The following is a 25,760-nucleotide window of genomic DNA, read 5'->3' as shown; positions in this document are numbered from 1 at the left end:
AGATAAAAAATAAATTTTAAAAAATTAAAGTAAAATTTAAAAATAAATAAAAAAAGTTCCCACAAGCTTTATTCCAAAAATAGATATTAAATAATGTTACAGAAGGAAAAGGAGCTGGTGTTGGGTTCTGTTTGTGTCCCCTCCCCTTTACCCTAGCTCTTCTCGAGTCTTGCCTATTTTTTTTGGCATTTTCTTAGAATGGGGATCTTCTAGCTCCTTGGCCTTATAATAGTGGGGAGCCACCTCCAGAAGCCAACTGCTCTCAATCTCCAATACCTACAAGAGGAGAGAAAAAATCAACAGGGTTCCCCTTTTTCCAACCTAGACTCTAATGTATGTGTGATCAAAAACATTTCTTTTTTCCACCTTTGACTGCAGGGCTAGGGGAAAGGTGCCAGGCTCCAACACTATATACCCCGAGGGCAGACACCGCTACATGTCATTCAGGATCCCCAGTAAACTGTCCCTAAGCAAACTGATCATAGAGACTGTAAAGTACACTGAGGACAGAGACCACATCTGCTTTGTTTGCCATTCTCACCCCAGCATCTAAAACACCAAGATAACAGGCATTCAAATACGCACAGAATGAATATGCAGTTCTTAGATCTTCGTCGATGCCTTCCTATTTTATCCTACCTTAAATCAATGTGTTCTCCTGTTTCTCTGTTGGTCTCAGCAACTTGAACCCGGGTTTTTAGCTTGCTAGGATCCCACCTCCCCACACATCTTCACCGTCCTGGGCAGGGGACGGTCCCCTCACCTGTCTCATGAACTCCTTGGTGGTCAAGACAAGTTCATGGTAGAGCAGCCAGCGTGGCTGTTCCTCAAAGAGTGAGGAGTTGGGGTGAATGAACACTGTCTGCTGCTGTTTGACTGTGCGATAGCCGCTACGAGTCAACCGGGCCGTGTGGTAGAAATAACCAGCTGTGATGGCCTGAGGGGCAGACAGGAAAGAAAGTCAACAGGAAAGCCACACATCCATGGACCCTAAGCACTCACTGCCTTTTTAGTTCAGGCTTCTGGAGAACTAGAAAGGTAAGGAATGCATGTAGAACCCACGGAGAAGGGCCCTTCAGTGGTCTGGGGAGGAAAGCACAGAAGAGCCCACCTTCCACAGGGGAAGAGGGCATAGCCTCAGGCTGGAGGAACTGCTGCGGGCCCCCAGAGCAGCTCGCTCTGTAGATGAGGGGGTGTGGCGAACAGCAGTAGACTAAAAAAACACTAACCTTGCGTACCCGGATGTAGTCCCCCTGGCAAGAGCTGAGACCAACTTCCACGCGTTCCAAGAGCCCCTCCAGCTGTTCCCGCACGTCCCGGGCTCGGCGCATTGATCTGAACTGTACGAAGTTCTCATAGCACCACTGGGAAGAGTAACCACTCTCAGCCCACTATAAGGACGGTTAAAAAAAAAGTGGGAGTTAAGTATACAGCAGACCCAGAGTCCTTGTGCCTCCCTCATTTCTATCACCCAAGCCCAGTGACCTGTGTATAAACGTTCAGCAGAACCAGGTGGTCTCCACCAGGGAGGAAAAAGTTGACACGGGCATTGTCAGCATGGACAACCTTGTCCTTGGGTCGGTAGAAGATGGAGTTGTTGACAGACAGCATGGCAGCCACCGTCAGGATCTCTTCTGAACAGCTATATCTGGGGAAGGAAGGGCAAACCAGGACGGTTCAAAGGAAGACACACAGGAACAGACACGCGGTAAGGGGCAAAGTGATCACTGTGTGTAGATGTGTCCTCACATGGAGACTGCCATTGGGATAATGGCTACAAATCAGAGTGGACAGATTTTGGTGGCAGTGATGGCAGTACAGGTGTCGAGGAGGTGGGCTGTAGATGGAACAATAGCAGAGGAGGGCTATCTGTGGAAGGCGGGGCAGGAAAACCAGGGACTTCTGAGGGTAGGAAGGACTTCTGCAGGAGGAAGGTGCGTAGGACGTGCATCAGGGAAAAACAGCACTTCGAATTCACGTAATGACCTCTGACCTCAACTACGGCAGACGAATGGCATTTAAAGGTGGTCCCTGCACAACTACATCTAAATGTTATAGTCCAAAACCTCAGGAACGAGGAAGTCCCCAAACCAGCCCACACACAACACTCCTCACAGGTGCTAAGTCTTCCACATCCATTCATGCCCCCAAATTTTGTTTGTCAATCTTACTCTTTTGATAAGTGTCTTACTGCCCCTTGTGAGCCTCAAAAGGGGCAATAAGAGTTTTCTAATAACTTATTTGTTAAAGAACAATACGGTAGGGAGAAAAAGAGGAAAAAGAGCAAGGTAACAAAAATGGCCCCAAGAGACAGAAGGAGGCATAGCCAGTTTGTGTGCTGGGGGCCTGGCCAGAGTGGTGGGGGTGGCGGTAGGGTGCGGTGCTTACTTCTCAGAGGCCAGGATCATTTTAGACAGCATGGGGTCCACTGGTAGCTCTGCCATCTTTCGACCAGACTAAGGAGAGGAAAAGAGTTGAGGCCAGTCCTCCCTCAGGTGTCCCTTCGCCACTCAAGAGGTCACCCCAACCCCTTCATCCTGCCCCAGCCCATGCAGCCCTCCCACCTCACCGTGGTGAGCTCCCCAAGGTGGTTGAGGGCTCCCAGGGCATACAGTTGCTCCAAAGCCAGCAGTAGGGTCTCATATGGTGGAGGGTCCAGGAAATCGAAGTGCATTAGGTCATGGATCCCTGAAGAAAGATGTGAGGGAGTAGAACAGTTTCTCTGCAGGGATCAGTGACTCTAGCCCCACCTCCCTCCTCTCTCAGGAGGACTGGGGGACCCCAAATAACCTAAGCTCTTGAGCAGCAACACAACATTGCCCAAGCTGGTCCTCTGGATCTCCGGCACAGTGGTTTCCTCCAGCTCGTGCTGATAGGCCCAGGCAGTATACAGGCGGAAGCACTTCCCGGCAGCCACCCGACCCGCCCGACCGGCCCGCTGATTGGCTGAGGCCTGGAAAGAAAGGAGAGGCAGGCATGCTGACAACTGGAGAGGGAAAAGAGAAAGGGCAATATTTATGCAAGAAATCTGAAAGGATGTAGGCTGCTTATTCCCTGTCCTCTAAGAAGCTCCCACAGGCTTCTGAGTTGAACCCTCCCCATGGAGACACTGCTGGAGCCCGACCTTGCTGCAGGGTGTGACAGTGAGGGATTCCATGCCCGTGCGAGGGTTGTAGCTCTTCTGCTTACAGAACCCTGGATCCAGCACATAAATGATGCCTTCGATGGTGAGCGATGTCTCAGCGATGTTTGTTGCCACAACCACCTGCGTGAGAGGGTGCAGAGTCACCTGGGGACCACACCCACCAAGTCCCCTAGAAAAAGTAATCCGGGAGATTAGAGAAGCAGGTGCAGATAGGGACAGGAGCTGAGGGGATTAGCGTCTAAAGTCAGAAGAGGGGGACAAGGCCAGGCAGGAGTGAGGGAGACTAGGGATGAACAGGGACATAATGTGGAAAGGAAATGGGAGAAGAAGGGTTAGAATTGTTTTCAGAGATGGGAGAGTAGGTCCAGGTCCCTGCCTCCATCCACCAGCACTTTCACATTCATCCTCATCCAGGACTTCCTGCATGTGTCTCCCTGCCTCTACTCCTGGAACCTCCTTATCTGGCATCATTCTGGCATCCAGATAGCCCTTTAAAAATGTAAACCTGTCACATCACTAACCCCGTCGGTCAATGGCTTCCCGTCCTACTTGAGGATCACATTCAAGCCCCGTGAGGCCCTGAGTCCTCTAGCCCTGGCTACCGTTCTGACCTCACCTCCAGGCATTACGGGCTCCCTCGCTCCACTCCTGCACACTGCTGCTCCCTGGGTGGTCTGAGCACACACTCCTCCCTCGGGTCCTTCGCATGAGCTGTTCCCTCTGCTGGACACGCTCACCTCCCACATATCAGCCTGGTTCCCTCCCTCACTGGGTCCAGGCCTCAGCTTCCCTTTCCCCTTACTGGAGGAGAGGCCTTCCCTACACCCCAAGGAAATACCTACCTGCCGTTCCTCACTCCCACTCCCCTGGAGTCAGTCCCCATCTCCCCATGTACCTCTCCACAGCATTGGTCACAAGTCAGCATTGTGTGTGTCCCACTGCCTCCTAACTTACGTTAGACCATAAGCTCTGTGAGGCTAGGGACTTTGTTCTGTTCATCATTGTATCTTCATTCCCTAGAACAGTACCTGGCATGTGGGAGGAGCTTGTTAAATATTTGCTGAATGGAAGTTACAATCTTGCTCAAAACCCTCTGATTGCCACCCAATCGTCTGAAGTCCAAATGCTTCCACCTGCTATCAAAGGCCCTCCCTAATCTCAGTCCAGTTGTTTTCACCATGTGACTTGTCCCCTCAACCTTCTAGATTACACTCGGACCTCAAACATACCTTAAGCCTTGCTCTGGAATTCCCTACCTTTTTTCTTAAAGATCCAGATCAAATCCCATCTTTCAGCACAGCAAGGACCTCGCTTCTCCTCTGCGCCTCCACAGTGCTGACTTACCGGGTCATGGATTCGGCTGTGTCTCGGTTCATGCCGAATTCATCCTCTCTCTCCAGCTCTGGAGGGGAGAGACTGACTACTACGGAGTCTCATGGCTGCAGCAGGGCCCAGGACACACCCTGCACAGGGCAGGCACATACTCTCTTGTTCGCTACTACTTGTGTGAACTACAGGGGTAAAGAACGTGGGTTTCCCCAACTGACCTTTCGTGCCCCAGGGGGCGTGGGCTGGAAGATACGAGCCTGCATGTCAGAAGGCAGGTTGGCATAAATGGGTAACACCAAGAGCTCCCGGATTTTGGAGCCCAGGCGGCGGCAGCGATCCTGGAGCATCTCACAGGCGGCCTCAATCTCCTCCTGGATTTGGGACGGAAAGAGCAGCACAGGTCCCAGAGTGACAGAGGCCTACCTGCCAGCTCTGTCTTCCCCTGGGGTACATCGTCACCCCTCCTCCCGCGTCTCACACCTGTCCTGTCAAGAACACCAGGATATCCCCAGGGGGCTGGGTCACATGGATCTGCAGCACAGACACTACACAAGCTTCCAGGTAGTCAGCCTCCGGAGCCTAGGGATGAGGAGGAGAGGGGTCACAGGAAGGCCATCTGTCTAGGAAACTTCTTCTTCTCCCAGCTCAATAACCAGTTTATCCTAGTTCCCCTTTGGACTCTTCATTTCCCCTTCCCTCCTTGGGACAACCTTCTCCAAAGGCCCAAGCTTTGCTGCCTCACATTTAAGCCCATCCTCCCTGAGGGGAGCACCTTGGTATAGAAGATGTCAACTGGAAACCTGCGTCCAGGGATTCGGAAGACAGGGGCGTCATCAAAGAAGGTGGAAAAGCGGGCAGTGTCCAGTGTGGCTGAAGCCACCAAGACCTTCAGCTCAGGCCGGAAGCGAGCAACATCTTTGATTAACCCAAAAAGAATGTCTGTGTGTAGGGTCCGTTCATGCGCCTCATCTACCATCACCACACTGGGGAAAGAACAGGGGAACAGTGAGCCAGGAAGTTGGCCAGGAGAGGACAACAGGATCCCCTGGACAAGGGCACAGAGGGAAGCGAAGAGCCCAAAGGTGAATGTGGGAGGAGGGGGTTCCAAAGAGAAGCCAATCACCCCAGTTAAGGAAGACCAACAGAAAGTTAAAAAAGACCAAGACCCCACAGTCTGCAGCTTCTCCCAGCCTGAGAAGACAACAGCAGCCAAGATTTGGAGGCTGGAAGCCAAGGCCAGGACCAGTCAGACATCCTCTCTGGGTCAGAATTACAGGTTACAGTCAACAGAAGTAAGAGTATCTGTTTTAAGGGGGAAAAAAGTGAGAGCAGGGCCTCTTCGAATAGGGCTGGGCTCCCCAGGCTGGCTGGGAATGAACCATGATTTGAACGGCCCAGGAGCTGTTGGACATCCCTGTTGGCCCTACCGCCTCCTTCTGGGGAGAGGGACCAGGTAAGCCTTTCTACCCCAACCTTAAGAGATCTCTGCACGATTCTTGGTCTCCTCCCTAGTTATCTGGGTGCCACGTCTTCTTTATCCTTGTTCAAGTCTTTGGATTTCCAGGTGACAGCCAAGCCTGCAGGAGCTCACCCCTGACTATGCTGGTGAAGTCCTCAGCTGTTCCACAAAGCATGCTGGCTTGATGGGAAAACCCTACATCCCAAACACTCTTGCATTGGCTAGCCTTCCATGGGCTCTGAAATTTTTGCAAGGGACGTGAAGGCTCAAATCATATTTGTCCTATTGTTCCATTTGTGATCTTCTAAGACCAGAATTCCACAGCTTCCTAAGACTTGAGAAAGCACATGCTGCTTGGCTGGCCTGACCCCAGCACCAGCCAGGCACAGATCCCTTCTCTTCCAAACTCACGTTCATCCAAGCCCTGCCTGGCCAACACCAGCACTGAGAACTCGTTATTCACAGACCAAGCCACTCCAAGACCCGGGCCAAAGGCCTAAGAGTGAGGGCCACAGCACACCTACAGCCCCTCCAATCTCCACCGCTCTGGCTTCTTAGTATTGCCCTGACAACTGTCTCCCCATGACCTCTCCCATGGTTGCTAGTTGCGCTCTCTGGAGTCATGTGAAACAAATCTGACTTCTTTGTCCATGTAACAGCCCTTCCCATATTTAGAGGGAACCAGGATGTCTCCCCTGAGTTTCTCCTCTCTAAGCTGAACATTCTAAGTTTCTTCAAAGGGTCTTCATGTGGCTTTTTAAGTCTCTACAGCACCACTCTACCATCCTGGGGTTTTCTAAACTCTGGAAGCAATTGGGGAGGGAGGAAAGGATTTCTCTGCAGTCTCTTCTACCCCATCTCCATGCACCTGCAGGTCAGTCCTAGGACCGTCCACACCATGAAGATTCAAGAACTGGTGCGCTAGTTAGAAGATAAACACCAAACTAACTGGAGAAGAAAGGAGAGAAAGGCCAGAGATTAAAGGAGCTACAGGAAGGTGCTAAAGGGGGGGGGGGGGGAAGACAGTAGCCTGGATGGAAGAGAAGGCGGTGGCTCTTTCGTGGGAGACGGGGACCCTATGTGTACCTGTAACTTGCAAGGTCAGGTTCAGAGAGGAACTCCCGGAGGAGCATCCCGTCTGTCATGTAGCGGAGGACAGTTCGCTCTGACGTGCAGTCCTCAAAGCGGATGCTGTAGCCAACCTGTCAAGGGGGTCGTTAGCGATCGAGATTGGGCTGGTGCTCCCTGAAGGGAGTGCAGGGCTAGGGGATGAGGGGTCAGCGCCTGGACCTGTGGTGTGAAGCCCTGTGCAGTGTGGGCTACATCCCAGACCCTAGAGGCTCCCCTCCCCCCTCAGTCCCCACAGATCTCACCTCATTTCCAAGCTTCACACCCATCTCCCGGGCCACCCGGGCAGCCACACTCATGGCTGCCACTCTCCGGGGCTGGGTGCAGGCAATCTTCATTCCTTTCTTTGTATAACCCTGAATGACAAGAGAAGAGGTTTTCCCTTTGCTAAATATGCTCCTGGGGGAGGGGGGGCACACCTGGGTGGCTCAGTCAGTTAAGTGTCTGCCTTCAGCTCAGGTCATGATCCAGGAGCCCTGGGATCGAGTCCCACAGAGGGCTCCCTACTCAGTGGGGAGCTTGCTTCTCCCTCTCCCTCTGTGCCCCCCGCCCCGCTCATGCATGCTTGCTCTCTCTCAAATAAATAAAAATCTTTAATAAATAAATAAATATGCTCCTGGAGCCCAAGATAATTCAGAGAAAGAAGGTGTAAATGCACAACAGGGCGGGGGAAAGGAGGGAACAGAGAGAAACTGAAAACCACACCACCAGGGCAAACATATAGGACAGCAGACCCTAGGGCCCTCAAGGGCATCCCCACCCAGCCCTGAGAGTCCCAGCCTTTTGGGTAATCATAGTCAGGCTCAGCTAGATTTGAGCTGGAGAAGGACAGACCAGCTGGGGCAGACCCAGAAGCAAAGGTGAACAAAAGAAGGTGAAAAAGCAGGAAACTGAGTCCTCTGACTTCTTGTTCTTTGGCTCTCGCAGAGGAGCAATGGCTGAGCTGGTTGGTGCGGGAAGGTCCCCAGCCTACCATCTATCCATCTACAGGTCTTTCCAACAGGAACGTTGGAACTAGACACAGACACAGTGGCAGAAGGGAGAACAGAAACATGAAAAGGGTTTGTCCTTATTCTTAAGAAACTCCCAATTTAGTGGAAAAGACTAAATGACTAAAGACAGAGAAGGTAAGCGACTACTCAAAACAACATGTAAAAGGAGGTCTGACAGGACTGTGCTTGTCAAGGGTCGGGGCCCGGCAACCTGGAGGGTGTGGATGACTGTACCTCCTCAAAGAGATACTGCGGGATCTGGGTGGTCTTCCCGGAGCCCGTCTCACCCTCGATGATGAGGACCTGATGGTCAGCAATAGCAGCCAGGAGCTCCTCGCGGAAGGGGAACACCGGGAGGCTGCGGCGGACAGCCTGGATGGACTCCTTCTGCTGGGCCTGGGTTGGAGGCGGTGGACCTGACGGCTCCTGAGGAGAAAGAGGGGCACGAGCTTCAGGGCCAGCTTCCCGACCTCCTTAGAGTGTCTCAGAGTTCTCCTGCTCACCTCATCGCCCTGGAGCTGAGTGGCCCGGACAAACTCAATGGTCTCCTCTTCCTCCAGCACCAGCTGGTACTTGGGCTCCTGGGAGGCAGCATCTCGGGCCCCAAACTTCAGGGACGCTGCCCCCAGCCGGGCCTCCTCCCAGCGCCGCTGCTCCTCCCCAGGGGCGCCGGACTCCTCCTCCACCAGATCTACAGCTCGTGCCGGCTGCGGGAGAAGGACACGTGAAGACGGAAGATGCCCCCTTCCCAGTCACTACCCCCACCCACTGGGAAGGGCAAGACAAAGAAGGGGGCAGCCAAGGCACTGTCCAAGGCCCTGAAGACTTCCCTCCCCTCAGCTTGGGGACCAGGGCCAAAGTGGACTCTGCTTCGCCTCACCTGGCCTCGGGTCTCCTCGGGCATGTGGTAACGATTGGTGGCCTCCAGCTTCTCCTGCTCCCCAGCCGCCCGGTACTCTCGGGCCAGATCCCGAACTCGCCGCTTATATTTGAGCTCCCGCCGTTCATGTCGGCTCAGCTCCACATCCCCAAAAAGGAACTCCTCATCAGCCAGCTCAGCCTCCAGGTCCTCAAGCTTCTCTCGTTCCCGCTTAGCCAAGTACTCTCGGCGGGATTTCTTCCGCAGCTCGGGGACCTGGGTTAGGACAGGGCAGCCAAATTATCTCGCTGGAACAGCAACCCCTTTCCTTACCACCCGCAAGAGCGACAAATCCCCTGAAAGGCCAGCAGTGTCCCTTGGCAGCGTCCCACCTGAGTAATGGTGTGGCCAAGCTGGGCCTGTCTGAAAGCCACACACTGACCCCACACACTATCTTCTAGCAGCACAGTCCAGCCGGAAGGGCCTTCTGGACAGCCTCACCATCTTTTGTCAGCACAGATACACTAGGGCAATTATTTGAATATTTTAGATTTTATTCTTACTGTTTTATTCGACTTAGTGGAAAGGAGGAAAACAAAAGGATTAATAAAAGCCTTTCGAAGCACAGGTCAATCTGAAAACAAGTGAGACTACTAGAAACCACTGGATGCGCCAACAGGAGGTAATCTTCAGCCTCAATGAGAAGCTCCCTGGTCTGAAATCAAATGACCATAGTTTGGGAAAAAGGGCAATACACACTATATACAAAAACCCTGGAAGTACAGCATCCGAGAGTGTTTCTGTAAGGCAAGATGTAATCAGAAACGCTTAGCCTCTGGGACTACCCTCTCCCCGCCTCGTACGATGTGTCATCTGGCTTCTACGTGTTTCCTTTGACAAGACCTTTTCAGGGCACATTATGGATGACAGTAAAAGACTGGCAACATCCTTAAGGCCTTTCTCAGCTCTCCCCATGAGCCCTCCCACTGTGGCAACACCGTCTTCCCTGTGATCAAAACCTTCTCCTCTTCTGTGGTGGCAAAACCTCATCAAGCCCTCTCCTCGAGGGCCCCAATTCTATTTAATTGCTTGGCTTTTCTTGTTTGTTCTGTGAAGACTTAAAAGGAGTTTATGCTCATGATCTAATCTGAGCACCACAATCAAATACTCTTTCAACCTGATGGGGGAAGCAGATGGATGTTCTTTTAAAATACGGGCAAAAAACCAGGGCAATTTCAGGGGCACCTGGATGGCTGTCAGAAGAGCATGCAACTTTTGATCTCGGGGTCCTGAGTACGAGCCCCTCATTGGGTGTAGAGATTACTAAAAAAAAATAAATAACAAAAAAAAAAAAAACCTAACTCAGAGCAACTGGAGTATCAAAAAGAAAAATGATATGCAACTGTAAAATATTGAGAAATAAAAATTCATGAGACCAATGTGACACATATACACACAAAAAATGGGAAAAAAGCTTTTGTTACCAGTGAGGCTTCTTCTTTTTTTTTAAGATTTATTTATTATTTATTTTTTAGAGACAGAGAGAGAGCGTGAGTGGGGAGGTGCAGAGGGAGAGAGAGAATATCAAGCAGACACTGTGCTGAGCTCAGAGCCCCGACGTGGGGCTCGATCTCCCAACCCTGAGATCATAAGCTGAGCTGAAATCAAGTCAGATGCTTAACTGACTGAACCACCTAGGTGCCCCATTTGCCCTGACTTTAAGAAGGAATTGTAGCTCATTTCTCTGTTGTGTGGTTGTTTTTGTTTTTAAGACTTATATCTTTATTAGAGAGGGGCGCCTGGGTGGCACAGCGGTTAAGCATCTGCCTTCGGCTCAGGGCGTGATCCCGGCGCTGGGGGATCGAGCCCCACATCAGGCTCCTCCGCTATAAGCCTGCTTCTTCCTCTCCCACTCCCCCTGTTTGTGTTCCCTCTCTTGCTGGCTGGCTGTCTCTGTCAAATAAATAAATAAAAAATCTTAAAAAAAAAAAAAAAGACATATATTTATTAGAGAGAGAGAGAGCCGAGCACGAAACGAAAGCAGTGGGGGTGGGGGATGGGGAAGACAAGGGTTAAGGAGAGAAGCGGACTCCTCCCTGCGCCCGGGGGGATCTCACCACCCTGAGATCATGACCTGAGCCGAAATCAAGAGTCTGATGCTTAACTGACTCACACAGGCGCCCTGCTCATTCCTAACTGTTGAAACCTCTTCTTCATATAAAAAGGTTAGCCAATAAATGTAGAAGGAATGTCAGACTCCAAAAATCACCTTTTGCAATCCCCAGTGAAACAGCAGACTTAGGAAAGGATTAGTAATAGTTATACTAAACCCATGAGATGAAAGGCTGCTGGCAGAAATGCTACCTGCACTAACAGGTATACAGCCGGCGTGTCCCCCCGATGTGGTGTAATGTGAAGTGCACATCGCCACCCAAGAAGTGTTCCTGTCACAACTTTTTAATCTGCGTTGAGGCAAGATTTAGACCCAACTTCCACTTTAAAGGGAACACAGGGCATAGAAGAACTCAACGCCACAAAATAAGAGTCAGATAAACCCAGAATGTGGGGCATGGTACAAGATGAGAGAGAATAGGAAACAAACATAAGAGTCTGAACCACCAGATGCAATGCATGAAACCTGACAGGGTTCTGGTTTGGAAAGAGCAGTTACTAAAGACATTTTCAGGTAACTGGGGAAATTTTATTGTGGACAGGTTTCTCGTTGATACATGAGAATTACTGTTCATCTTCTGGGGGATGACAATGGCGCTGTGGTTTTAGAGCACAATGTCTTCATTCTTAGGAAATACGTGCTGATGGGATAAAATGCCATGATGTCTAAACTCTTTTAAAAGTTTAGAAAGAAAAAAAAAGCCCACACTTACACAGCCCTTGCAAATACTACACATATTAGCCATTTCTGAATCTGAATACTTTATGAGTGTTTATTATATTCCTCTCTCAACTTTCCTGTTTGCTTGGGAGTTTTCATGATTGAAAAGGAAAGAAAAATCAAATTCTGGCAAATAAAAACATTATAACCATACTGACAGATATCTCAGAAGTCTCTGACCATAGTCATTTTGTGGGGTGGGTCATGAGATAGCTTGGTCAGGGGAGACCTCAGTTCCACTAGCCATTTTTAGGGCATCAAGAGTCTCAAAATTCTTTTGAGAAACCAAAGTGTGACCTTACTTGGGAAGACCAGGCCTTTGGAAAACCACCTACCCTACCAGAACTCACACCATGACAAGTTCAGTTCATGAATTACAAGGGCTATGTCCCCATTCAGAGAAAAGAAACTCAGGAAACTAGAGGAAGATCACAAGACCATGTTTGGGATAGAGGAATTCGATGGCAGCAAGGTATTTGGAATTGGGTGTGCCCAAGGTGACCGGACAGCACATACCTCAGCAGTGGGACAGCTGCCCTGCCCCTGTCCTCCAGCCAGCCCCTTGGACGTTCCAGCTGACTTTTGATTACATCTCCTTAAGTCTCAGGGAAAGCGCACATCTCCCTCCCGAACACTGTGTGATTCAGATCCTAAGGAGTAAGAGGGTTTGTGGGCAGCTTCCTTCCCTCTACAACTTAAGGTTGTCCTTGGCAGGCTCCTGTCAACACAGACCTGACAGCCCATCAGCATCCCCACTGTACTTCCTTTGTGTCCTTTTTCCCTACCCCAGACCACTTCATCAGAAAGTTTTTCCTTTCTCCTTCTGATGGTTGGCTTCCTGGGCACTAGGGCTCACCATGGCTTTCCGGTCTTCCTCAGCCATCTTGAGGCGCTTCTGAGCCTCTTCATAAGCCTAGAGAAGAAACCAAGAGTGGAGGGCTGTGAGGCCAAAATCTCCCACAGCCACTCCCCCTCTAGAATCACAAGGATCATTCGGATATACCAATGCATAAAGAAATGGCCCTTCTCAGTGAGGGCTCTCTAGGGCTATAGGTTTGGCAGAGGGTCGCCATAGCCAGAGGACCCAGGATAGAGCTGACCGTCACCAGAGGCCATCCTGGTCTTCATGGAGATCACTGTCTCTGCCATCACAGCCAACCTCAGATTTGACCCAGGGATCTTTCTGGGGATTTACAGAACACGCTGCTGCTATGCACCTTCTTGTCTGACCGCTCCAGGACATTGCGAGTTCGATCCTTGTCCCGCTGCCGAACCCGCTCAGCGAAGGCATCGCGTTCTTCCAGGTCCTGAAGGCGCTCTCGCTCGGACCGCTCCCACTCATCCTCCGACTCTGGCTTCTCAGTCTGCTGTTTACTCCCCCTACAGCCCAGCCCGAAGGATTACATAAGGCCTCCTAGGAGGCTTATCACCCCCTCATCCCCTGTCCCATCCTTTCTCACCCTGCTTCTGATTTACCCTGTCTTTCTCTTCCCTTTCTCAGAAATCTCTTCCTCCTCTTCTTCCTCCTCCTGACATTTCTTCCTGAGGTGTTTCCGTTTTTTACGCTTCTTCTGGAGACTGCTCCCAGCTCTGCCTACAGTCTCCTCGCTGCTCTCCTCACTGTCTTCCAGCAACTTATAGGATCGGTTCTTCTCCAGCAGGGCTCGGGCCTCTCGCTCGGCCACCCGAGCTGGCTTTTCTACCAATGCCTTCCGTGGTACCTACCAGAAGGGAAGATAATGGGATGTGAGCAACTCCTGATCTCCGCCAACCTACTTTGCCCCATTCTGAATTTAAGGAATGACCTGATCTTAAACCAGCCTTCGTTGTCTCTTTTCACCATGGCTTCACACCATGTTCATTTCCCTGAATTGGGCCTCTCAATTTCTGAACCTCCTTGCTGTCATTCACTTAACAAACGTTTACTAAAGCCTGTCTGAAGCACCAGGTACTTGCCAGGGACCAAGGACACGGGAATAAACAAAAGACAACAATTCCTGCCCTCACGGAGTTTATTTTACATTCTCAAAACCAATTCTCAATTGTTCAGCCTCTATTCTCCCCCACGACTAAGTCATCCCTATGCAAGAACTGATATGCTACAAGGATTGGTTTGCAGAGGCCTGTCATAAGCTTGGCACTGTACCAGATTCCAGGCATACATGCTAAACAGATTTACATAAAGTCCCTATCTTCATACCACTTAGGTTCTAAACTCATCTCCCGCCAGGCACCATACGTGACAACTAAACAGGTTATCTGCCATTCAACGAACATGCTGAACACTTTCACTCTTCCATATACTTACTAAGCACCTGTTCTGTAAGGTGCTGTCAGGTGGGAGAGATACAAAGACAAGAAATACAAAGTCCTGGCCTCACCTTTACACCTTCCTCCTTCTCTACCAGACAGATTTTGGGGAATCCTTGGGCCTGCTTCCCCTGATCACTACCCCAACCTTTTCTGCCCTTCCACAGCACTTCTCACACATCTCTTCTATAGCCTCGACCATCGGATTCACCTGGAAACTAGTTAGAAATGCAAAAACTAAGATCCCATCCCGAAACTACCTAATCGGAATCTGCATTTTAATAAGGGTCCTGGATGAGTCGCATGCATATTAAAGTTCGAGAAACACTGTTCTGTAACACTTAACCCTCTTTGAACTTCTCCCCAGAGCTGGACGTCTAGCACCTAGCACAGTACCCGGGCGACAACGGACAAAAGCCAGGTGCTTGTGAACTGAGCTTACTTAATTCCCGAAAGGACAGTTAGCCCAGCCTCACCTGGACAAACAACCTGGGGCCCCTCCCCTGCTCCACCTCCTCTCCCGCCGCTCCCACGCCTGGCCCCGCCGCGCCCCTCTCGACACCTTGTTCCAGAGCCTCAGGGCGAAGTCCCGTGCCGGCCCGCTGAGGTCCAGGGTATCGGTGTCTCGCAGGCGCTGCACAAACTCCTCGGCCGAGGCGCTGCGCTGCGCGGTACCAATCAGGAACTGGGCCACGTGCCGCTCGCTCAGCCCCAGCACCGAATGCAGCTCGTCCTGCACCCAGCGCTCCAGTCCAGCCGGCGTCGCCATGGTGACCCACGCTGCCCCGTTTCTGGCCCTGAACCGTCTCGAGTAGCCACGCTGGTGGCTGGGCCCGTCGGAGGCCTGGAGGCCTGGAGGCCTGGCTCGAGTTTGAGTTCCGCAAAGGACCTGCCTTAGGACTTTAGGGCTCGCTTTCCTACAGCCCAAAACCGTCTTCCCGGACGGCGGAGACCGGAAACCGTCGGTCATTTCCGGCCTAAGCACTACGGTGGCCGAACGAGTTCAAACCTCATGGAACCGCCCCTGAAGCTCAGGGTGAAATATTTTATTTCCGCTTCCACTAAGTCTCTCTGTCGCCCTCTGCTGGTCAGTCTGTGGATGCCTCGCTCACTCATTGATTCAACAAATGCTGTGTGCTAAGCACAATTTTAGTTGCTGGGGATACGGCAAAGAACTAATCAGACAAAAATCCCTTACTGAAGGGAGGCGGGAAGACAAAATACACAATAAATAAAACATGAAAGTCCTATGGAGCCAAAAATAATGCAAGGTTTGTGTGTGTTGGTGGGAGATTCTATCTCAAATTGTAAGGTTCGAATTGTAAGGTTCGGTCCATGCTGATGAAGGATTAGCCCATGCTGATTAGGAGTAACCTTTGCTAGTACCCGCACCTGCGCACCTGCGGCAGGAATGAATACACGTTAGACATAATCGAGGACCTCCAAGCAGGAAGAAACAGGATCTGGGGGGAAAAACAAAGGTGCCCTCCCCTTTTTTTGTGCTCTCAAAGTTATTTTTAAAACCCTCCAAACTAAGGAACGTGTAAACTGTGTTCTGCGTTTTTGCTAACAGCTTGATTAATTCACTGGTGATGCTTATTCAAAAATAAGCTGGGCTTGTTAACTTATTCTCTGCTTACCTGATGACGGTTCGACCCCGCTTCATACTTCTATGAGTAATTGGACTTATCACACACTACTGTTGGGAAATGAAATATTGCTATCCCAACAGCCATAGGTAGCTCCTTAGCACTGACTTCTTAGATGCATTGTTTTCTGTTTCTGAGATGGACTGTGGGCACCCCTGGCATCTCAGAGCTTCCTGCCTCTCTGGTTTCTTGGGTCATAACTGATTAGGATCTTTACCTAATTAGCTACTAGCGTAAGCATTGTTTCCCTCCATACTCATATCCTCTCTAAACTGGCTCATTGTTTTAACACCTTCTTGTTCCTTTGCTAGTAAATTAAAGACTGGTATATGTTTAAGATCAATATGTCTGATTTATTTTGTATTTAGTAAAAGGGAGTCTCTCTGACTAAGCTGAGAAAACTCCTGTAGTGGTAGGACTGTAACTACTCAAACATGTCTTTACTACCCTAGCAAACTGAAAAAAAAAAAAAAAAAAAAAGACCTTATAAGTAAACTACATATCTGCCATATTTGTAGAAGAAATTCTTTGACATGGAAAATCTCTCAATTAACTGTAGTTGGGGAACAAAGCCATGAATTATCCATAGTTCTTAATTAAGCCTTTAGGAATATAAACCCATTGTCTATCAGAGACTCTTGTTCAGGAAACCGCACTTCTGTGCCTACATTATATTTTGCAGCAGTTTTAGACTTATTATTTATGGTCCTGAGTCTTGGAGTGAATGCCCCCAGGTTAGCCGTTGTTATACACTAACTAGCTGGCTGCTTCTAAATACTGGAGTCCTTGAATTCAGAGTGCCCTCTGCTTCCAATATTTTAGCTCTTTTCATCTATTCACATATTTGTTCAGTCATTCATTCTAGTAATAACTTTGCAAGTGTACTGGGAATAATTTTGTGAGGCGTGAGGATGCTTCATTAAACCCAACTGACATAGTCTACTCTTGTGGCACTTTCCGCTTAGTGGATTCCTCCTACCCTCCCTCAAACCAGTCCTTTTCCTGCCAGTCCTTTGAGAAACAGGTACGGGGCTCTCCCAGAGCCCTTTCTTCATGTCAACGCTGAGTTTCTGTTCCATCTCCATCATTTTTCCCTCCCGGAGCCCTGGCTACTACCTCTTCATGGCCAATAGGAAGATGGGAGAGGCTTGGGATGAGAAGCACACACCATCCCCACAGCACTTTTTTCCAAAATAAGGAAAAGTGGGAGAGTTGGAGAGATCTCCATTTTATTATGGAAAACTTAAAAAATAGACAAACAAACAGGCAATTGATAAGGAAGGAGAAATGGGGGAGAAGAATTGAGGTGCCTTGTTAGTCACCCCTCACCCTTGCAATTCAATTCAGTTGTGAACCACTAGGAGGAACAGAATTAAATAACTAGATGGGGGTACAGGGTTAAGATTCCCAGCCTTCCTTCTTGGGGAAAACTGAGGTACAGTAATACTGAGCAAAAGTGGAGGCAGCCACGCCCCCAGTGAGGCCACTGCCAGGGACAGGGGAGAGGGTTCCACACGGACTCGACAAGTAGGTGTGATTGTAAACCTGGGACTTTGGCAGGTGGGGCTGGGAGCTAATGGGGTTTGTAAACCAGGCTGGTGGTGAAGAGAGGAGGCAGGAGGCATAAACAAAGGGGCAGTGGCCTAAGGAATAGGAAGGAAAGGGGTCTGTGAATGGAGTGGGGGCAGGCTGCCCAGGATGAGTGGTTAAATCCTAAGGGCCCCCAGGCGGTGGTGGGGAGTCAAGGGAGGCTGAAGGGAGAGTACACCCTGCCCATGGAGATGGAGGTGCCCCACCTCCAGCCCCGTGAGTGCTGGGATCTTCCTCAGGACTCGATGCTCACTTCTGAATCACCTAGGATGCCCCCAGCATGTCTGACACACTCAAACCAGGGACCTTTGGTGAGGGTGGAAACTGGGTGACTAGCTCTGCCCCCATAAACAGGATGAGGAAAGCAAGTTGGAAGATGCTGGTTGCCCTTCCCTGCCAAACTTATTTTCAGGGTCTCTCTGTTCTCCATCTTCTGGGCTCCAGGATCTTCAGTTCTGGGAAAGGGGTGTATAGACCCTATGTTGAAAGACGGTCACCTCCGGCAGGACTCATCTGTGGGAGAGGAGGCAATAATGGTAGACAATGAGTGAGGGCCTCTGCCACCCACCCGCCCCAGTTAATCTCCACACTGAACATGTCTGATACTGTCTTCATGCCGAGTGCTTGCTGCTACAGTAACAGCAGTCATCGCTCATTTAGCTTGCCTTCTGCGCCAGGCATTCTTACAACTCGTTTAATCACACGATGACCCCAGATCAGGCTAAGTAATTTGATATCCAGCCATAGTTCCAAGGTGCTTCATAAAAATTACTGAACCCTCTCAGTAAACCCCAGGAGGTGTTTATTATCAACCCCATTTCATAATTAATAAATGGAGGCCAGAAGTCAGGTGATTTCCTGGAGGTTACATACACCACAGGTAAGAAACAAGATGGAATTCAAATGCAGGCCTGTCTGACCCAAACCCTGTGTTTTTAACCACACTAGAGCTCTCAGAAAGAGTCCTGATTTTGAAATCTGGAGACCCCTTGTGCACTTCACTTCCCAAGACCTCGATTTCCCCATTTGTAAAGGAGCGGGTAGGGCTAGAGGTCCTGTCAAGTCTCTTCTAAGCCACATATTCATTAATTCCTCCTCTTCCCTCCTGGACCGCAGTGCCCGCTGGGAACACCAGGGGGTGCCATCGGACAGGCGGCGCCTCCACTCACCCACAATCAGGGCCTTGGTGCGCAGCCCGCCCTGGAGCTCCCGCTGCAGCAGCAGCAACTCCTCCTCCTCTTCGTCGTCGTCGGGTTGGGCCGCCGTGGGGCTGGGGGCGCTGGGAGCCTCAGGCTCCGGGCCCAACTCCTCCAGCACCGAACTCTCGGAGGGGTATTGGTACGTGGTCTCCAGTGCTGTCTCGCTGAAGGAGATCTTGAGCTGAGAGTGGGAGAGAAAGGGGAGGCCCCGAGTTTAGCCCAAGGAAGCTGGCTCCCAGGGGAGCACGTGCAAGGTGGGCAGGGGAGCTGGATTTGGGCACCCTGCTGACTTTGCCCTCCGCATCCACTCTGGGACCCACGGGTCCAGTTTTCCTTTTGATACAGGCTCTCCAATCCCAGAATGTCCCTCTCCTATCATATCGTATTTCCAAAACATCAGACTTCGGCCTGAGATTTGGCAGGTGGCAGAAGGGAGTCATACAGGACTCCGGTCCCTACTCTTTCCACTGTGGGTGGTGGAAGGGTAAAAAAAAAAAAAAGAAAATACTTGGAGATGACTCCTGTAATCAGAACTGACTCTTTGGGCATCGTAAGGGCAACCAGGAAGGCTTCCTGGAGGAGAAGGGAAGTTTGAGCTGGCAGGAAACAGCTGGCTGGAGGGAGTCCCAGTCAAAAGCAATGCCAAGTACATTGGTTTCCACACCCTCAGCCCCTTGAAGTTCCTGGGAAACCCAGGACCCTGGACACCTGCGCCCTCCTACTTCCCTCACCCTTCTATAGCTGGAGTGGACCTACAACAAAATGGGGCTGGGGCCTGGGAGGGAAGAAGAGACCAACCAAAAGGCCCAGAGGAAACAAGACCCTCCCCTAACACACAGGGGAGATGGGCCCTTGAGTCCCTGCGAGGTACAGCTGGGGGAGGTGACAGGGCAGAGAGGAAAGTCCATGCAAACACAGGTTGGGGTGGAGAATGTACCAGGAGAGGCAGGCAGAGACAGAGTCAAAAGGCCAGAGGGGATCTGGAGGGGGCAGAAAATCCACAAACACACTGTCCCAAGAGCAGGCGAGCCCCAGCTTTCTTACTGCCTTTCTACCCTTCCCCTTTGCCCTTTTAAGAAGCTCAGGGGGGCCGGGGCAGAGTGGGATTAACTCTGGGAGCCAAAGCGATTAAGGAGACAAACAGGAGGATTCCATGTGAACTACTTGGAACGGTCCAGATGATCTACTCAGGCCTTTCCAGGCACCTGTTTGGGAAATTCAGGGCTTGGGCCCTGCATCCTTGCATCTCCACATGGGCTGGAGTGTGAGAAGAGAGAAGCCAGGAGGGTGGCTGGGCAGGTGGATGCTAAGGGCTGTATGGAATGTGCAACCTGGGTCCCCAAGGGAAGCCGGAACTCTGAGACTCCTTGGCTCCAAGCCATGCATGGCTCCTCATCTCACTGGGAGGAAAAGCCAGAGCCCGACTAAGGCCCACAGCGTATTCCCACTGCGCCATGCCCCACCTCACCTCTCAGGCATCTGCTCCCGCTCTGGCCACCCTGGTCAAGGTTCCTCAAAGTCTACCAGGGACAGTCCCATCTTGGGGCCTTCGCACTGGCTATTCCTTCTACCTGGAACATTCTTCCCCCAAATATCCCCATGGCTCTCTGTCTCCCAGTCCCCCTATTTAAAGTTCATATTCACTCCCCCAGCTTTCTGGCCCTCAAGGTTCCACTTACCCTGTTCTAATTTTTTCCCCATAATCATTTACCACCTTCTAACGTGCCAGAGAATTTACTTATTTGTGATCTTGTGTCTGCTGCCCATAAGAGCATGAAAGTTGCTACAGTGAATACGGAAGGGTTGGTCCAGACCGCAGATGTGGTCCCCACAGAGACTCAACACTGGGGAACGATGTGGGAGGTACACAGTCTGTGGAACTGCTGGTAGAAATGAGTGACAGCAATCAGACCCCTTACATCCCAGCTTTTCAAAAGGGACCACTTCTGGTTCTGTTACTGACAGATTTACCCAAACTTCTGGGGACCCATTTGTTTTCTCTTCACATCCCCTTTTGGGATAACAAGCTCCATAGTCAATTAGCCGCTCTGAAAAAGGATTCATTTTATTTGCTCTCAGTCATGTTTGTCTTTCTTCCCCAACCCTGCTTCTCTCCTCACCACCGCCCCCCCCCCCGCCCCCACCCCTCACCCTCGCCCCAACTTCTGACTGGGCTTCTCAGGAATGCACGGCCTGCATGGGAGTTGGGGGTGGGGGAGATGGGAGACAGAGGGGTGTGACTCACTTGCTCCTCTCCCATCTGCTATATAAAGTCTCAAGGGGGCCAGAGAGGGGAGGAGCCCATCTCTCAGCTGGAAGGGGCTCGGGAAGGGCATTAGCCATAGGGCAGGGCTGGGATTTCTCTCCCATGGCAAGGATATGTTTGATGGCATTAGCTTGCAAACAGAAGTTATTTAGGGAAGGGGGAGGCGGTTCTCTGGTCCCCAAGCAAATGGGTTGGGTCAGAGCTGTGACAAGGCATGCTAGTCCTTGCTGAGCAGGGTGCAGAGAGAGGGAAGGAGGCCTGAGACAGGGTGGAGGGGGAGGTGTCTGGGTCTAGAAAACTCTGTGCCGCTTCTCCCCACCCCCACCCCCAGAGCAGCCAGGGCTTCCTTATTCTCTCACCACATCCTGAGCAGTTCTGGCAGGCCCAGGGCCCAGTGGTTCCCCACTCAGCCCTACCAGCCTTCCGGCCCCCACCCCAGGCTTCCTGTTTGGGTGATCTGCTTCCGGCTCCCCTACTCCCTGACCTAGGTAGGGTCACTATCACAGGTCCTGCCCTGCACTCATATGGTCCCCAGCTTTGGGCCCCAAACTTCATGCCTCCCTCTGCTCTTCCTCCCCAAAGGCACAGGCCAACCTCAATAGGACGTGACTTGTCTGAACACCTCATCCTGGCAGTCCCTGACCTACCTCCTTACATCTGCCCAGCCCAAAGGGGAAGGGGCTGGTAGCAGTCAGGGTGCTAGGAGAGACTCAGGTACCATGGCTCAGGGATGGGAGCTTGAGTTTCACATGAAGATGAATTGGGGGATCAAGTGACCCACAAGCTCAATCTGGGTCTTTGGTCCCTGTGGTTTCCCACTGACAGAGGACACACAAGAAAACCAAATCTGAGGATGTCAGATGAGATGAGGACTGGAGACTAGGAAGGGCTTCCCAGTCTCTGGGGAGATGGGTTAGGTGAAGGGACCTCTCTCTCCTTAGAGATTTTCAATCTGAAAACTGGTTGGTGTGTAAGGAAGGGGTTGGGCTGAAGCCAGAGCAAGAAGCCTGGCTGCTCCCACTTACTGCACTTTGTCCTTTTTCCAGTTTTAACCTCTGACCCTCTGCTGGCCTCAGCCCCCACCCCTGTCCCCAACGCCCATTGTATTCCCTGCTCTCAGCACAGTGCCTCCAAATTCACTTCTCTCTTTTGCTACCCCAAAGGGAGGGAGAGGCCAGGGCAGCAGGAAGAGAGGGGAAAATGGGGAAAACCAACTGCTGAGCCAGTCCTGGGGAGGGAGGGGAAGCCCAGGGAGGAAGGAAGAAGGGGAGTAAGGAGCGGGGGTATTTTGGAAGAAGAGAAAGCTTTTCTTGTCCCAAGAGAGAAGGGAGCACTGTCTAAAGCAGTGGCCCAGCTGGGGGTGTGCAACCCTGAGGTCACCCACTTCAAATGGCCTCTGTGTGCGCCTCTCCCATGGAGCAGACTCAGGGTTCAGAAGTCTTCTCTCTGCTCTCCAGCGCTATTCCATCCCCCACCCCCACCCTAGGACGTCCCCTCATTCAGCTCTGCCCCCTCTGACTTGGGACTGAGACCTTCCTCCACTCACTTCTCCCTGTCATCTCTCCCTCGAACCCCAAAGCCACCCCCTGTGCCTCTTCAGGCTTCCTGCCCCAACATCCACTCCCTGGAAGGCTGTGAGTGCCGTCAACCTGATGACCCTGCTCTCAGAGAGTCTAGGCTGCAGCCCTGGCTCAGGGCTCCCACCAGAAGGGCTGGGTCACAGACTCAGAGGAAAGGAAGGAAGGGAAGAAATGGGGTGGCGGGGGGGGGGGTGGTGAGGAAGATGGACCCAGAGCCTGAGGGAATGAAGCGAGCAGCCTGGGCACACCCTGTGAGACACACCCAGGGACAGCACTTGATTTGGGGCAGGATCCTGGGGCTTGGGAATGAATGGAAAAAGAGCTCTACAAGGAGGAAGGGTGTGTGTGGAGGAGGAAGGGTGGTGGCAGGAATTAACAAGGAAGAGTAGAGGAGAGCAAGAACACCGGGATATAAAGAAGAAAGGAGGCCAGAGAGAACTGAAGAGCGGGCTTCGGAGAAGTCTGGATTGGCTGCTCCCTACCTGTTTGTGGTGCCTTTCAGGGGACCCCTTGACGAGGCAGCTGCGGCTGAGTCGGAGGTAGCCCCCCAGAACCAAGATCTCCTCGGCAGTCGGGTACCGCTTCTTGCCAGCTCCAGGGACTGCCGCATCAGCTGCGGCTGGGGTGGCGGGAGTGGGGGGGGCTACAGGGGGCACGGAGCGCCGGGGGTTGACTGTGAAGGTGTGTCCACTGCGGCGAGGGGCCCCCACCCCTGGCCCTGCCTTCACCCCATAGAACAGACGGTTCATGAGGGGATCCCCAGGGGCCTGGGGGGCAGGTGGGGCTGGGGGTGGGGGAGACAGAGGGGCCGCTGGTGGGGGCCGCAGATCCACTGCTTCCTCTTCCTGCCTTCTAGAGCCTCCAGTCCCAGCGTCCTCTGGTGGGAAGGGGGAGGGCACAGAGCTGTAGTTCTGCAGGGTTCTCAGAGGCCTGCCCTGAGCCCCCGCCTTCTCCTTCTCAGCCTCCCCTTCTCCAGCCTCGGTACCAGGAGGCCCCAGATACTTCTCAGCAGAGTCTGGGGGGACTGGTTTCTGAGTTTGAGTCTCTGTGTCCCTGGGTGTCCATTCTCGAACTTTACCAGAGTTCAGGGTCCATTTCCATCCTTCTGTCAGCCTCAGGCCCCTCTCACCATCCTCCACAGAGCTGGGCCTTTGCTCTGCTGCCTCCACTTCTCCGGAGCTGCTGTCTGGAGCCTCCCTTGTCAGGGTCTCTGACCGCTCTGTAATCTCTTCTGAGGCCAGTCTTGGAACTGGTCTCTCTTCTTTTCTCCCACATTCCTCTGAACAGTCTTTTCTTTCTTCTTCTGAGCTCAGCCTCCACTCTGATGCCTCCGGTTGTACCAAACTCTGTTCCTGAGACTCTCCAGAGTCAGGCCTCCATTTATGGGACTCTGTCAGCCCCAACTTCTGGTTGTCAGACTCTCCTGGGCTCAGTCTACTTTCCACCACCTCTTTTCTCCTGGGGCTTTGTTCTCCAGGCTCTACCAGTCTCAGAGTCCACTCTGGAGTTTCTCCGGGGCTCAGCCTCCATTTCCGGGCCTCTGACAGTCTGGAGCTCCTGTCTCCAGCCTCTCCTGGGCTCTGCCTCCAGTCCCAAGCCTCTGAAGGCCTGGGGCTCAACTCTTGGGTTCCCCCTATCCCCAACCTCCTCTCTCTGGCCTCCCTGGGACTGAGCCGCTCGTCTTTTGACTCTCTTCCCTTGGGGCTCTGATCCCGCATCTCCCCAGGGCTGGGTCTTCGCTCCCGGGCCTCCAAAGGCCCAGGCCTTCTCTCTGCAAGTAACTCTTCATTCCGCTGCTGCTGCTGCTGCTGGCGCTCCTGCCGAATGAATCGGTTCTGGTGCACCGGCCCAATGGCCTCTAGGAGGACGGCCGACTCATCTGGGTCTGGAGGTCCAGCCTCTGTAGTCCCAGGTGCAGGGCTAGGTTCTCCAGGAGACAGACCAAGCTTGGCCCTGCGGCGCTCCAGGAGCCCCCGCTTCCAGGCTGGCATCTGGGACAGACGCTCTCGCTCTGCCTTCTCCCGGCCACGAAGGGCTGCCTCCTCCTGCCGTCGCCGGGCTAGCAGCTGAAGCTTCCAGTCTGGGATGGTGGCCATGGTCGCGCTGAGGCGAGGGTGGGGAGTGCTGGGGCCAGAGAAAGGGAAAGAGAGGCTCCAGAGGCCCAGGGGGTGAGACTGGGGGTGGGGGGGAGAGGAAGTGGAGGGGGAGAGGTAGGACACAGAGATGGGCACAGGAGCTGAGGGTAAAGACGGAGGGAAAGAATGAGAAGATGGAGGGCAAAGAAAGGGGAAAACAGAAAGTAAAAAGGCTGTGGGCCAAGTGGGGGTGGGGTCGTGGCCCTGAGAGGAAGAATAGAGATTCGGGGCAAAGAGGCAGGAGTCAGATTTGGCAGTGCAGGGTTAACGGTATCAGAGACAGTCCCAAGGATGTGAGAGGAGAGAAAGGCGGAAAAAGAAGTCGGAATGAGAGAGGAGAGAGAAAAGAGTGGCCGGGGGTAAGGGGGGTAGGGTTCAGGCGAGGTTTCCCCACCGTTACCCCAGAGGCGGTTAGAGTGAAGGGAGGTCAGGGAATCCCGCCCGAGAGGAGGTGGTGGGACCCGAGGGGGTGTCGGGGAGGTGAGGAGGGGCGGGGAGTGGAGAGGTCTGGGGAGCAGGGGAAGCGGGGGGCAGAGGGGAAATGGAGCTCCGCGGGAGCCGCCGGGCGCGTCTCAGCGCGGGCCCGGGAGGTCCCGGCTCCCCTCCCAGCTCGGCTCCGGCCACGCCTCTCCGGCCCCCCAGCCGCCACCCGGCACTCCGCCCCCAGGCAGCTCGGGGGAAATACCCTCCCTTGGGGACTTTCGGAACCCGGGTGTCTGCGCTGCCAGCACGTTCCCAGAACCCCGGCGTCCACCCCCACCCCGTCCCGTCCCCACCGCCTGCCTCTCCCACCGGCCGGGCCGGGACCTTGGCGTGCGGACGAGCCACTCCACGGCTCTGCTGTCCCGAGCCTGCCAGCCCTGTGCCCGGGTCTCTCAGGGAGCCCTGACATAGCCGGCCATTCCCACCCAGCTCGGACTGCCCGGACAGGCAATCTCGGCACAAAGAGGAGACAGCCCAAGGTTCGGGCCGGGGACGGGAGACAGGAGACACCCCCTCCCCAAGTCTGAAGCCCCTTAGTCAACTCACAAGCCAGCGGGGCTCCCAGGGGAGGGGGTGCGGAGGAGCCTGGCGTCCGGAGGGAGGAGGAGAGAGGAAGAGGAGGAGAGTGGGACCGAGGGAGATCCGGAGACAGGGCGGGGGGGAGGAGGGAAGGAGAGGAGGAGGGAAGGAGAGGGGGAGGAGGGAAAGGGGGAGTCGAGGAGGAGGGACGGAGACAGAGACCT

General features: G+C 52.7%; 2 protein-coding genes across 2 annotated transcripts; both read right to left on the bottom strand.

The window, feature by feature from the left end:
• Nucleotides 1–35: 35 nt before the first annotated feature.
• Nucleotides 36–15,094, bottom strand: DHX16 (DEAH-box helicase 16). Its single transcript, XM_045800556.2, has 20 exons — nt 14,678–15,094; nt 13,282–13,526; nt 13,023–13,185; nt 12,662–12,718; nt 8,934–9,188; nt 8,557–8,760; nt 8,288–8,479; nt 7,307–7,417; nt 7,020–7,135; nt 5,247–5,457; nt 4,955–5,053; nt 4,693–4,845; nt 3,125–3,265; nt 2,791–2,953; nt 2,570–2,688; nt 2,389–2,456; nt 1,486–1,648; nt 1,230–1,391; nt 764–937; nt 36–276 (listed from the first exon to the last, which is right to left on the bottom strand). Exons 1-20 carry the CDS (start codon nt 15,083–15,085, stop codon nt 148–150), a joined length of 3,333 nt encoding a protein of 1,110 aa, XP_045656512.2. The 5' UTR covers nt 15,086–15,094; the 3' UTR covers nt 36–147.
• A 1,882-nt stretch (nt 15,095–16,976) lies between these two features.
• PPP1R18 (protein phosphatase 1 regulatory subunit 18) lies at nt 16,977–25,661 on the bottom strand. The gene is made up of 4 exons (XM_045800555.2): nt 25,564–25,661; nt 22,882–24,523; nt 18,524–18,734; nt 16,977–17,867 (listed from the first exon to the last, which is right to left on the bottom strand). The coding sequence occupies exons 2-4, from the start codon at nt 24,493–24,495 to the stop codon at nt 17,848–17,850; spliced, it is 1,845 nt and encodes a 614-aa protein (XP_045656511.2). The 5' UTR covers nt 24,496–24,523; nt 25,564–25,661; the 3' UTR covers nt 16,977–17,847.
• Nucleotides 25,662–25,760: the final 99 nt, after the last annotated feature.

The sequence above is a fragment of the Ursus americanus genome, chromosome 32, assembly GCF_024610735.1.
Source record: "Ursus americanus isolate L20-20 chromosome 32, mUrsAme1.1.p, whole genome shotgun sequence".
NCBI lineage: Eukaryota > Metazoa > Chordata > Mammalia > Carnivora > Ursidae > Ursus > Ursus americanus.
Note: the sequence above shows the minus strand (reverse complement) of the source record. Positions and strands in the feature narration are given on the sequence as shown.

Coding starts and splice junctions, on each gene's coding strand:
- DHX16 (XM_045800556.2), bottom strand. CDS start 15,085: ATGACCGACGGTTTCCGGTCTCCGCCGTCCGGGAAGACGGTTTTGGGC. Junction 8,480..8,556: donor CTCAGCTCCAGGGCGATGAG/GTGAGCAGGAGA, acceptor CTTTCTCCTCAG/GAGCCGTCAGGTCCACCGCC. Junction 2,457..2,569: donor ACCTTGGGGAGCTCACCACG/GTGAGGTGGGAG, acceptor TCCTCTCCTTAG/TCTGGTCGAAAGATGGCAGA.
- PPP1R18 (XM_045800555.2), bottom strand. CDS start 24,495: ATGGCCACCATCCCAGACTGGAAGCTTCAGCTGCTAGCCCGGCGACGG. Junction 18,735..22,881: donor CTGAAAGGCACCACAAACAG/GTAGGGAGCAGC, acceptor TCCCACTCTCAG/CTCAAGATCTCCTTCAGCGA. Junction 17,868..18,523: donor CACCAAGGCCCTGATTGTGG/GTGAGTGGAGGC, acceptor CCTCTCCCACAG/ATGAGTCCTGCCGGAGGTGA.